Genomic DNA, 11,831 nt, shown 5'->3' on the forward strand with positions numbered 1-11,831 from the left:
AAGATAGGCTGTTTAACTCAAACTATTCCAAGGGTCATACATGAGGGGTCCCAAGAATATTTACATTAAGTAGGGGAGGCTTTGCTGAGAAGAAATTGAGAACCTCTGGTCTAGATGTGATGACAAAGGGAAAAGTGGTTTTGAGATTATACTTAGATTTTATTTGTAGAAATTCAGGCTTTCATACTTTATTATTATGATTGTTATTATTATGATTATGGTTATTATTACTATTATTACTATTTATAAAACCATGGTTATGATTGTTATGATTATTCTTATTCTTACTGTTGATATTATGTTTATGATTAGTATTTATTTTACTATGAATTTTCGTTTGCTAATGTTTATGATTATTATTGTTATGGTTGTTGTTTATTTGTCATATAGTTATAGTTATTATGAATGTTTATTTGGTTTTGATTGTGATGGTATGATTATATTTATGATTGTTATTGTTGTTGTTTATTTTACTATGGTTATAGTTATGGTTATTATTAATGTTTATTTGGCTCGGATTATGATTGTTATGTTTATGATTATGGTTGTTATGATTATGATTGTCGTTATTAGGGTTTCTTTGACAGATAGAGGTGATTGAGCAACACTGTGTTTGTGTTCTCGGTGGTTTTTATCTTTTCAACGCGGCACTTGAACGCAGCACCGTGCCCTCCTTCAGCGGCCGACCAATCGGAGGCCGGGATGCTGCGGCGCGCGTGTGTGTGTGTCGCGCGTGGTGTGTGAAGCGGAGACGCGTGAGCAGCAGAGTTCCGCTCAGCAGAGGTGAGAGCTCCGCCTGAGACAAACCGCAGCGAACCCGCTAATCTGAGCGCTTCTGCTCCTAACGGGGCAGGAACCACGAACCTTACGACCCGTCCGCGTGTCCCGCCCGGCCGCCGCCGAGCTGTCTCCCCGACACTCTGCCTCCACTCGCTGTCAACGCGCGAGCTAACGGCAGCTAGCCCCCCACCACACTAGCTTGTCAATGCGGCTAGCGGCGGGCTAACAGCCGTGACGCTAACGGCTTGTTTTTATCCACAAAACCTGAGAGCGCAGCGTCGATGCTTCCGTCGCTGACTTGACGCGTTTATTTCAAATGTCTTCTGTGCGCAGCGGGGTGTGGGAGGGGGGGCGGTCGGTGTTAAACGTCATATCTTCTTTCTCGCTGTTAGCTTGAGCTTTGTTCATAGCACGTTGTCTCGTATTTTTCTTGCTAGCTCGGCTAGCTAGCCCGGCTAGCCGCTGTCAGATCGCTGGTACCGCCCATACTGGGTGGGAATCCGGACGAGCGTGTCGGTAAGACGACTTTAGCGAGTCGGTTCACGAGCTGCTGTGTTGTGCGTGGTCCCTGGTTACTGTCACCGGGTGGGACGGCCGCTTTTCACTCTGTATTACCGGGGAGCTGATGCTACCTTTACTAGCTCAGCTGCCATTAGCATGTCAGTGCGTCATCGGCCTGCGCTTGCTCAACACCGCTGTCGGTGTTGTTCTGACACTTGTCTCAGCTTGTACCTTTACATTTAAAGAATGAATCACTGAAGATCTGTGGTAAAGTCGTGACGAAAGACCTTTAACAATAATAGCACTCAACGAAAATGCACTCGACATTCACGTTGTTAGATGTCTTCCTCCATATCAGCAGTAACTCAATGTCTTTCGTGGCCAATAATAACTGTGACTAATGTAATTGATCTGCTTCTAACAGAGGAAGGAGTTGCCACTCGGTAATGGACGCCAGTAAAGGTAAAGACTCAATTTATGTAGCTAATGAATGTAAGAAATGTGATTTAACTCAATCCACAGCTCTAACTGATATATATTCATGTTTACATCCATGTAATTAAAAAGATAAGTAGAAAGACTAACGTGTTTTGTTTAATATCATCTAAAAAAATTACCAATTGCCAGCAACTCTGACTCTAAACTTAAACTCAACATTGTAATTGTCTGTATCTTGTATGTTGGGACACGACTGAAACAGCACTGCAAGGGTTTTCAACTCTATCCTCCATTGATAAGAATGGGGGCATCCACAGTGTTTGTAATTTGTATATGTAATTTATCAAATAAACATTTAATAAATGCAAATCTATGTTCTTTGTTGGTTTGGCAGGTAAAGGGGAGCAAGGGATGCAAAATCCCGCCGGACAGTTGGACAGACCTGTCAGCTTCCACTTCTTGGAAAGGTCAGTGCACATGGTTTTCACTGTGTTTTTACTATGGCTGATAAGAGGGTAAAGGTGGACAGGTTGACATGTTTCAACATGCTGATACGCACGTTAGTTACCTACGATGGCTATAGTTCAGAGGAGTGACTGCTTTAGCCTCTCGTCCTATTCACGTGTGGGACTTTTTCTCAATTTAAAGTGAATTATTTGTGAAGTTGATATGTAAAGTGTTGATGTTCTTCCCTGGAAGCTTTGATAATATTTCCTGCCAGTGTGGGTAGATTGGATATAATGAGAACTTTATGGTCTTGCAAGTTGCAATATTGATACAATTGCCAGCTACCAACCAAACATCTGTAATTGCAGCAACTTCCACACAATGTGAAAGCTGCACTGTTTGACTCAATGTGGTGATTGTTGTGAGGTGTACATGTGATCAGACGGATGCAAAATCAGAAATGATATTATATAAGTGAGGTTCAGTACAGTGAACTACATCAAATGAGATACAACTTCTCACATGTAAAACAAAACTTGCATTAAAGGTTTTTGACTTTGATGTTATCTGAGAATGTTGATGAGTGAAACATTTGATTTAGTGTAGATGAATGAATCTGAATCACTGCAGATGCGTCAGACACAAACAATCATCTTTAAATTGTTTTAATCAACTGAGATCGTTTGGTGATTCCCAACCGCTGAGGACATTATGTTACATTTTAAAAGATTGTGAAATAAACTGGTTTAGAAAAAAGAAAGCAGTACAGTTCATGATCTTACTTTTATAAATGGTTTAAATTAAGATGGGTTCTCATGTATCTCTCATAGCATGCTTCCCAAAGCAGTGAAGCGGCGAGTGCATGCCTTGAAAAGGCTACAGGTGCAGTGCGCCAACATAGAGGCCAAATTCTACGAGGAAGTCCACGAGCTAGAGAGGAAGTACGCTGCCCTCTACCAACCACTGTTTGACAAGGTACCGTTAATGTTTTTAACAGATCTTTGACTTTTCTTCACCATATTTTACCGAACTCTGACTGTAGCACTTGACGTATAGAATCTTCTTCTCTAATGGTCATGCAAAACGAGCAAGCACTTAAAAAAAGAAAATGTATTAGTAGAAACAATATTTAAGAATCATTTCTGTCATTCCCTGCACTAATGGGTGGTATGTCTCTCTGGTCAGACCTGAGGTCAGTGAGTACGAAACCTTGGTGCTAAATTGAAAACTGCCACTACGAGTAGTCAACTGTTCTTTTGTCAGTTAAGGCTATTTCCAGAGCCAGTGACAGCCATTCTTAGTTACCCTGAAGACTGACAGCTGTAATCCTGCTGCACCTGTTTCACTGTGGGTGCTTGCGCGTGTGTTTGCGTGTGTCTCAAGTGGTGTTGATTTCAGCATGCTTGCTAGCTAAAATATTTCAGCCTTGTCAAATGAATACTTGGTCATATTCAGATATTTCACCCTATCAAAGCCCTCTCTGAAATTGATTAACGTTGTTACTACATGTGTGCTTCACAGAGACGAGATATTGTCACAGGAACAGTGGAACCCACAGAAGAGGAGTGTGAGTGGCACAGTGACAGAGAGGAAGAGGAAGAGCTAGCTGTAAGTACACATTTGATTTAGTTTTTCTTTCCAAAACTGTCTTCTTGGGGTTTTCCAAAGCAATAAGAAAATGAACACATTAAAAAATATCGGCAAATTGGTTAATATTCAACAGACACAAAGATGGTTGTGGGAAATGTGCTTTTAATGAGAATAACATGGACTAAGAAACTTATGACTGTTTTGTGTGACTGACCAATTCTGCTGCAACCTTGTGTGTATTTGCTTTCTTTGTACACACTATCCCTGTTACTTAATATGTAATAAACTAAATTGTTTAGATTGTATACAGTGGATTTTGATTCGTTCCTCTGTTCGCTGCCTGCAGGAGGAAGTAAAGGAAAAAGCTGCTATTGAGGATGCAAAGAAAGAGGAAGCCAAGCCAGAGGAAGACCCCAAAGGCATTCCCGAGTTCTGGCTCACCATATTCAAGAGTGTGGACATGCTCAGTGACATGCTACAGGTACATTTAAATGGTTTATCTCTCATTTGTGCCTCATAGACTTTACTTTTCTGAACAGTGTCCTTAAGTCTCTGACCTGTCCTGTTCATGTCCCACCAGGAGCACGATGAGCCCATCCTAAAGCACCTGAAAGATATTCAAGTCAAGTTTTCTGAACCTGGACAGCCGATGGTCAGTGTCGACATCATGTCATATAATGAATGGATACATTAACTAACTAGTGTTAAAATGCAGAGGAACTTAATCTGTCGTGTTCTTACCCTCAGAGTTTCACATTAGAGTTCCACTTTGAGTCCAATGGTTACTTCAACAATGCAGTCCTCACTAAAGTCTACAAGATGAAGTCAGAGCCAGATGCACCAGACCCTTTCTCATTTGAGGGCCCAGAGATCATTGACTGTGAAGGGTAAGTTCCAGAGCACATGAATATTAAGTTGTAAAGTTAAAAAAAAAAGGCTGTTGCGTGGTTTGAAAAACATTTCTATCTTTCTGTATTTACATCCCACATGTATCAGCCTCCTCTTGACATTGATTCTAACTTTAGCTTTTTGTTCTCTTGCTTCCTGCGGTCTCTTCTCTTAACACCTCCTCACTCTAGCTGTCAGATAGATTGGCATAAGGGCAAGGATGTGACAGTGAAAACTATAAAGAAGAAGCAGAAGCATAAAGGCCGTGGCACCGTTCGCACTGTTACCAAACAGGTCCCCAACGACTCTTTCTTCAACTTCTTTAATCCAGTTAAAGGTGAGAACACACATGAGATGCAGAGGATTTTGCTGCAGGTTTAAATGTCAATTACACCAATTTCTTTTCATCAATTTCTGCATGTGTCTTGCATACGAGTATCCATTTAATATTTAAAGCTTTGTTAGTTGTGTAGACGTTTACAGAGGCCTTGAGCAAACTCTGATGTATTGAGATTTCTGAGAGGGAGAGTTGCACACATACATCACAACTAGGCCACACACTGACACTGACAGTCAACATGTTTCAGTTAAACCTGCAGGCACTGTGGTAAAATGTTAACATGCAAGCAATGTGGTTTCACCATCACTGCATTGAACTTACCTCAGCAGCAGGTGGCGCCACACTCCTACTGTGTCAGATTGCAGAGTCACTCTGCAGTCGACGGAATAAGCAGCATGTTCGTTTGAAACTGATGTTGGACTATGCACATAAAGCTGTGTTCACATCAACTTGAGTTTTACCATTATTTTCCAGCTTGGACAGTTAAAGTAGTGATAACTGGGATATGTGACGGACTTAAGATATTAGGCAAAGTTGCAGGAATCAGCCTTTCTGGTCAAAACCTTAAACATTGTGCAAATTACTGATCAGCCTATAAATTAATTGCTAATCTTTCAAGATTAACCATCTCAAAGATCTTCAAAAGTTGAGATAAATGAAGTAATTATAGCAGAGTTTAAGTTACTGACTGGAAAATGGTGGAGGAAATCCCAAAAGGTCTCAGTTTAATACTCCCATGCTTGAGTTACCTTCCTTACATGTGAGTAAGGTCAGGGTTTTCCTTCACTTTGATTGCCTTTGTTCATTTGTAGTAGATTGTATCGTAATATCTACTAATAGTATATGAATAATACAGTGACTGATCCATTAAATAGAAAGGTATCATCAAATGAGTAATGTTTTATTATAGGATCAGTATGTTAGACAAGATACACCTTTTTAATGACTATATTGTCTTTCCTGTACAGTCAACATACCGATCAGACATGCCCGGGCTTATACTGACTTTCAGAAGTTGACCTAAACACTGATTGGTTGAGCAAATGTTTGACTTACTGGTTCTGTCATAGTCTTGGCCTATGACTGGTGAATATAAATAACTCTTTGTCGAGTGTTTTAAGGTGTGGAGCTCCAGGGCTGAGGTGTCCTTAAGAGAATGAGCCGTCACTTGCTTATAATTTTAACCTAATATATGTTCAAATATATCAAATGAATGTTCGAATTATAATATATACAGATGTGTCAACAATATTTATTGTGTATTTCTTAATTGGGCAGAGATTCAAAATCAGATAAGAACTTGAAAATGTCACCGCAAATACTGGTTTTGATGAGTCACCACAGAATTATTGAAGTAAAAGGTTGTTTTTATTTTCACCATGGCAACTCCAGCCAAATGTCACTAACACAACTTTTTATATCCATGTCTACCTTCTGAGGAAATAGTTTAATCTCAGCCTCAAAAATCTTATTTTTAGGGCGGTAATTTTACTTGCCACTAAAAAACAATGTTTTTGACTGACGTGTATTTGTTTGGATTAATTTTACATGAATACAAGTGAAGTTATTTGAATCTGTTTGTTCAAAAGTTGTTTCAGATTTAGGGAAATATATTTTCAAATTACACTGATGAACAAACTCCAAACCAAAAGTTAGATTACTTAATAAATAAATGAAGACCAATGAGTAGTGGTGGTAAAGTAGATCTTTCAGGATAATATTTTACTGTTACTCATTAAAGAAATCAAAGACGTCGTGAAAATCAACTTGGTGGTGTAGTAGTTGATTTTTCACAAATTCTTTGAGGCAATGTTTATCCGTCTCTCAGCCTGTAATTTTAATTCATTTTCACAGGCAGTCACCAAACCCTGAAAGCTAATCTCATATGGATCCTTACACTGATGCTAATGATCCTGATGTAGAGGAGGAAGGACGGGATGATGTCACCTTCAGTCATTTCAGTGACAGCTGTTTGCTAAGAGCCCGTCACTGCCTCCGTGCTCTGACCTCACTTATAATAAGCAGAGTCTTTGCCGTAAAAGGGTTTCACATGTTGTTACAGCTAATGCACAAGATGACTCAGTAATAAAACAACTGTCAGACTGTGACTATAGGGTTAGCTGTAATTAAAAATGATTGTACTAATTGAAATCCCAATGTTCCACTTTACACACCATATGTAGTGTTTCGGTGCTAATTTCTCTGTATGTTTTCCCCTGTAGCTTCACCAGGTGGAGAAATGGTGAGTAAAAAGTACCTTGTTCTTCATACAACCACCACCCAGGTTATTCCACTGGATATTGTGTTTTAAAAGGTCTCCTTGTTCTTTTCTACAGGATGAAGACTCTGAGTTCACTCTAGCCACAGACTTTGAGATCGGTCATTTCTTCCGTGAGAGAATAGTTCCCAGAGCTGTGCTGTATTTCACTGGAGAGGCCCTGGAAGATGACGAGAGCGTAAGAGATTTTCCTCCAAAACACTCACACACACTCACTCCTGTGTTCTAGTAACAAGATGGCATGTTTTTAAAGTGACTCATTTGAGGGGTTTTAAGCTGAACTTGTCATGACAGTTGTGTTTTCATATTATTGTCGTTGCAGTTTGAAGAGGAGGAGTTGGAAGAGGGAGATGAAGAGGTTAGTGGGACCACTCTACACTCACAAACACTGCATTTGATCTGAAATACCAGACATTCGGACATCACTGTTATCACTGCTTAACTGTGAACTTATACCAGACTCTCTTATATGTGTTTTGTTTTTCATAGTCGAGGGCTGTTTGCGTATCTTAGAATGATCTTGTTTTTGTGTCTCAGGAGCAAGACGATGAAGGCGACGATGATGATGATGATGAGGGAGACGACCCCAAGGTCAGTTTGCATCCACTACTTAAACATTTAAAAAATATATATATATCTTTGACGTTTTCTCTAAAACCACATTTATACAACTATCATGAAATACAGTTGTGAACATATAAACATAATCTTTAAGTGACACCCCCCCTCCCAAAATCCCCTCTACATTACAAGACACTTGTATCGAGAACTGTGTTAAACTCAAATTACAGTTTAATTTAGTTAAACTTGCAGTACTTCCTGTCAGAGTAGACCTGATGTTGAGAATGTGTGTGTTCCTTCACATTTTCATTCAATTTCCAGCTCAGACACGCAAACCGTTCCATGATAGTTCTGTGTCACATTCATAAAACCCTTGTGGCCATGAAGTGAACTGCAGGCAGCTTCCTGTTGCTTGCTCACGTGCCTGGACTCTGTAGATGGTGCTCAGTGAGCATCGGCCAAAACTGATCTTGATATACGACGTACCTCAAGTTATACTATTATTATAGTTTAAGTATATTTGGTGTTATAGATTATATTTGACCCTCCAGAGCTGGCACAGCGCTAAACTAAAGATTGGAGGTTTGGTTATGAGAAACTGTATTTTGGGTTTTGCTGGGAGCCAGTTGTTTGTTTACGTTGGAAGAGTGGAAGAGTGGAAGAGGGACTTAAAGTGGAGCGAGCATAAACGTCACATCTTTTGGATTTTCCCAGAAAATTTGTCCCAAGTCTTTTCACATAGGTCATTAATCAGTCCACACTCTGCTGGGGAAAGACATTTTTAGGTTATGTCACAATCCATTCAAACATGGTCAATGAAACATGGTTTCATAGACGTAAAAAGGCTTCACATTCTTACATGTAGAATCTTTATAAAATGGTGTTGGTGTTTTCTATTGTCACTTTCTCAGGACACAATTTTTATTTAATGACAAGCCTCCATTACGAGGCATTCTAGTCTGATAGTGAGTAAGTGTTCACAACACGTCCTGTAAGCAGTTTCTCGGGAGTCAACAACAATGCTGCTGTGTCTGTGGATGAGTTTCCTTCAGGTTTTATTCTCGTGGTACCTGCCGTCGGTTTTTCACTCTGCTTTAGGAATTCATTTTGCTAATTCCTCCACTTCGCCGATGTTTCTCTGTGCTCACTTCCATGTTTCTGTGTGACTATTATTAAACTTGTGTGTACTGTTGTCTCTCCCTCCCCTGGACTCCCCTCCATTACAGGCATAATCAATCATTCTCACCCCATGCATTTCTAGGTAAGGGAGAAATAAGGACGGCGTCCCACATACACTGTACACTGTTGGCTGTGGTTTATTACTCTGGCTGCCTCTCTTTTCTCTACATCCCTCACTCTCCAGTAGTCCAAGGTGTTAAAGACACTTAACTCACATCTTGAGTAGACAAAGACTTTTGTTCTTTTCCTCTTTCCATCGATTTGTTTTTCCTCCTGTAGTCCCACCCCAGGTTTCTAACATTGTTCCCTTTGCTGTACCAAACCAGGTGCTTTCATCCTCTAGTGTCTACTTTCATTTTTGAGCTCCTCCTTCTACTTGCCAGTTAATGCCCAGTGGCTTCATTAGCTCTCTGTCGTCATATTTCCTAATCTGGTTTCTCCCTCTGGTCTCCTCGCAGAAAGAACAGCCCCAGCCGGCCGAATGCAAACAGCAGTAACCGCGGTGATCGGAGGAGGAGGTGGAGACCTGCTGTCAGTCAATTCAGATCCTTTCCAATCGAAGAGTCCTACTACTCTTACAGGCTCCGCCCTTTTTATGAACTCTCACCTGAACGCAATAGAACGCACACCATACTGCGTTTTTACTCTGTGCATGACTTCCTTTTCTTTTGTCTTGCGCCCATCTCACCCCCTTTTTTATTTGGCGTCATTCTAACTCAAAGCAGGAAGTGACTTGACTCAAAATTTAAATACAATGGCGTCACAGAGACAGTCTTCTTCTTCTTCGGTTAAGTGGAGTAAGTTACTACTGCCAAAAAAACTCAGAACATCATCATGTGTAAAAGGAAAAAAAAAATAGATGGGGAAATGGAACGGGATCCCAACTTTAGCTTAATGGAAATAAATCAGTTACTCAGGGTTTTTTAACGCCAACAAGAGAAGTGATAGTTAACCAGGAAACTGCTGAACAAGTTTGACTTAATCTTTCACTGGGGTGTCTGAAGGGTTATTTTTTATTTTATGGTGTTTTTTTTAAAGAGACATAAAATGTATCATTTTGAATTTAATTTACGTTTTTTTATGTTCATTATCATGTCATTGGATTATTTATTCTGGTGTCATGCAGCTGTATGAAGTGGTGCATTCTGGGATCTCTTTAAGACCCAGCCACAATTCAATAGGCTCCTTCTCATTATTTTGGGCTTAGCAGGTCAACGCAATGTGAATACTGCCAAGTACATGTTTATCATTTTTTTTAAATGATCAAATCGTGCATTTCAAACATTGAGGAGTTGTGATCTCCATTAATACTGCCCACCTCTGTCCATGTGGGTTTAACAAGCATTTAAACTGAGCACCCGAGTGGCCACGTAAACACTAATATCACGTGACGGGTGCGTGTGGTTATACCTCAAATATAACCTCCTATATTACTACTTCTCTGTTTGCCCCAAATGCTCTTTTAACTTATCTAACAAGGATAGAAGGAATTTAATTAAGATAACGATTTCCCAAACTTCAGCATCGCATGTAGTCGGGTGGATATTTTCCTCAGATTAAATTCAAGCAGACACACTGGTTGACACTCAACCTTAAATAAGATGCAGTGTCCAAAAGGCTCCCACTGTGTGAAAGAGGTTCTTCACACATATCTTTGAGCGCAGGTGATGGGACAGGGTGCGGGAGGTTTGGATTAAATATAAATTCTTTTGCCAAAAAAGACAAAACCCCAACTTTTATTCAAATGTTTGCCAATTGTCATTAACAAAGTTTAATCAGCATTTTAAAGTTGTTTAAGAATATATAAATATTTCTGTTCTTGTCTGATGATTCAGTAGAATGTCTGTGGAAAACAAATAGCAAAGGTTGCCAATGTATTTTATATACCTGCTCTTGGATTTCGGTCGTTTGGTTGGACCCCTTCGCCTGGTGGCTGGTCGTCGATAGCAACAGCAAAATAAAAACCCACCCACCCTCTCTCTTTTTACAAAGAACGATTGTAGATCTTGTTGAACAGATCTCTCGGCCACGGTTGACATCTTCAAATCTACCACATCCGACCGTGTGCTAGCAATGGCCTTAACTGGTTCTTATTCACAATTTGTTACTTGCGCAATATTTCTTTTCAATTTGTACAGAGTTAGTTAAAATATTCTATTAAAGTTGTGCGACATGGAAATGTCTCGTGTGTGTTTCTCATCTGTGGGTTTGCCCGTAGTGTGGAGCTGTTCTCAACCGTTTTGGGACTTGACGACTTTAAATCGATCAAGGTTTTTATTTTTAAAGTAAATAAATAAACTAACTTGAACCTTAATCTAAGCCTGTTTTGATGATAATCAGTATTGATGTAAATCAGTTCATCACCTCCTAAAACATTTCTCGTGATGTAACTATCTGGTTTGAACTTTCGTTTGCTTTTGGTTAAAGATTGGGCTGATCGTTTCATGATAAGCAGAAACTGGCTTGTTTGATTTCCTCAAATATAAAAAAGATTAGAGAAAAGTCTGGGAAATGAATTAAATTTTTTCTTTGAATGACCTACAGACAAAACAATAAAGCCACGTTTGACTAACTAACATTAGTTCTCTTGTATTTGAGAAACCACGATCCAGAAACTGAAGCAGAGGAATAAAACTCAGTCATGATTAGTTTTATTGTTTTCACTTATATTTTTCCCTCCTGTGACATTTCAACATGTCTACTATGAAATAGACCTATTGAGCAAGGCACTTAGTCCTGAGCTGCCCTAGTAGAGCTGCAAGAAACTGACTTCATCAACAGACCAACAGTATTTCTGTTGCTGCTGAGAGATTGCATGCCTCACTTTCC

General features: G+C 39.8%; 1 protein-coding gene across 4 annotated transcripts; it reads left to right on the plus strand.

Annotated features, from left to right (window-relative positions):
* The first annotated feature begins 665 nt into the window (after positions 1-665).
* On the plus strand, positions 666-11,181 carry nap1l4a (nucleosome assembly protein 1-like 4a). Of its 4 annotated transcripts, XM_035156132.2 has the most exons (15): positions 687-783; positions 1,706-1,743; positions 2,105-2,186; positions 2,997-3,141; positions 3,688-3,774; positions 4,103-4,237; positions 4,337-4,408; positions 4,504-4,643; positions 4,836-4,981; positions 7,207-7,226; positions 7,321-7,440; positions 7,585-7,620; positions 7,800-7,853; positions 9,050-9,084; positions 9,461-11,181. In XM_035156132.2, the coding sequence occupies exons 2-14, from the start codon at positions 1,728-1,730 to the stop codon at positions 9,053-9,055; spliced, it is 1,059 nt and encodes a 352-aa protein (XP_035012023.1). In that variant the 5' UTR covers positions 687-783; positions 1,706-1,727; the 3' UTR covers positions 9,056-9,084; positions 9,461-11,181. The 4 variants fall into 4 exon arrangements, with proteins under 4 accessions (XP_035012021.1, XP_035012023.1, XP_035012020.1 ...); XM_035156130.2 differs by lacking the exon at positions 9,050-9,084 and having other exon boundaries at positions 666-783; positions 2,114-2,186; XM_035156129.2 differs by lacking the exon at positions 9,050-9,084.
* The last annotated feature ends 650 nt before the right edge of the window (positions 11,182-11,831 follow it).

The sequence above is a fragment of the Hippoglossus stenolepis genome, chromosome 5 (assembly GCF_022539355.2).
Source record: "Hippoglossus stenolepis isolate QCI-W04-F060 chromosome 5, HSTE1.2, whole genome shotgun sequence".
NCBI lineage: Eukaryota > Metazoa > Chordata > Actinopteri > Pleuronectiformes > Pleuronectidae > Hippoglossus > Hippoglossus stenolepis.

Bases quoted from the DNA above. Each gene is read 5' to 3' on its own strand.
- nap1l4a (XM_035156129.2), top strand. The intron at 4,409-4,503 runs GTCAGTGTCGAC...TCTTACCCTCAG, and splicing joins CTGAACCTGGACAGCCGATG to AGTTTCACATTAGAGTTCCA. The intron at 7,854-9,460 runs GTCAGTTTGCAT...GTCTCCTCGCAG, and splicing joins ATGAGGGAGACGACCCCAAG to AAAGAACAGCCCCAGCCGGC.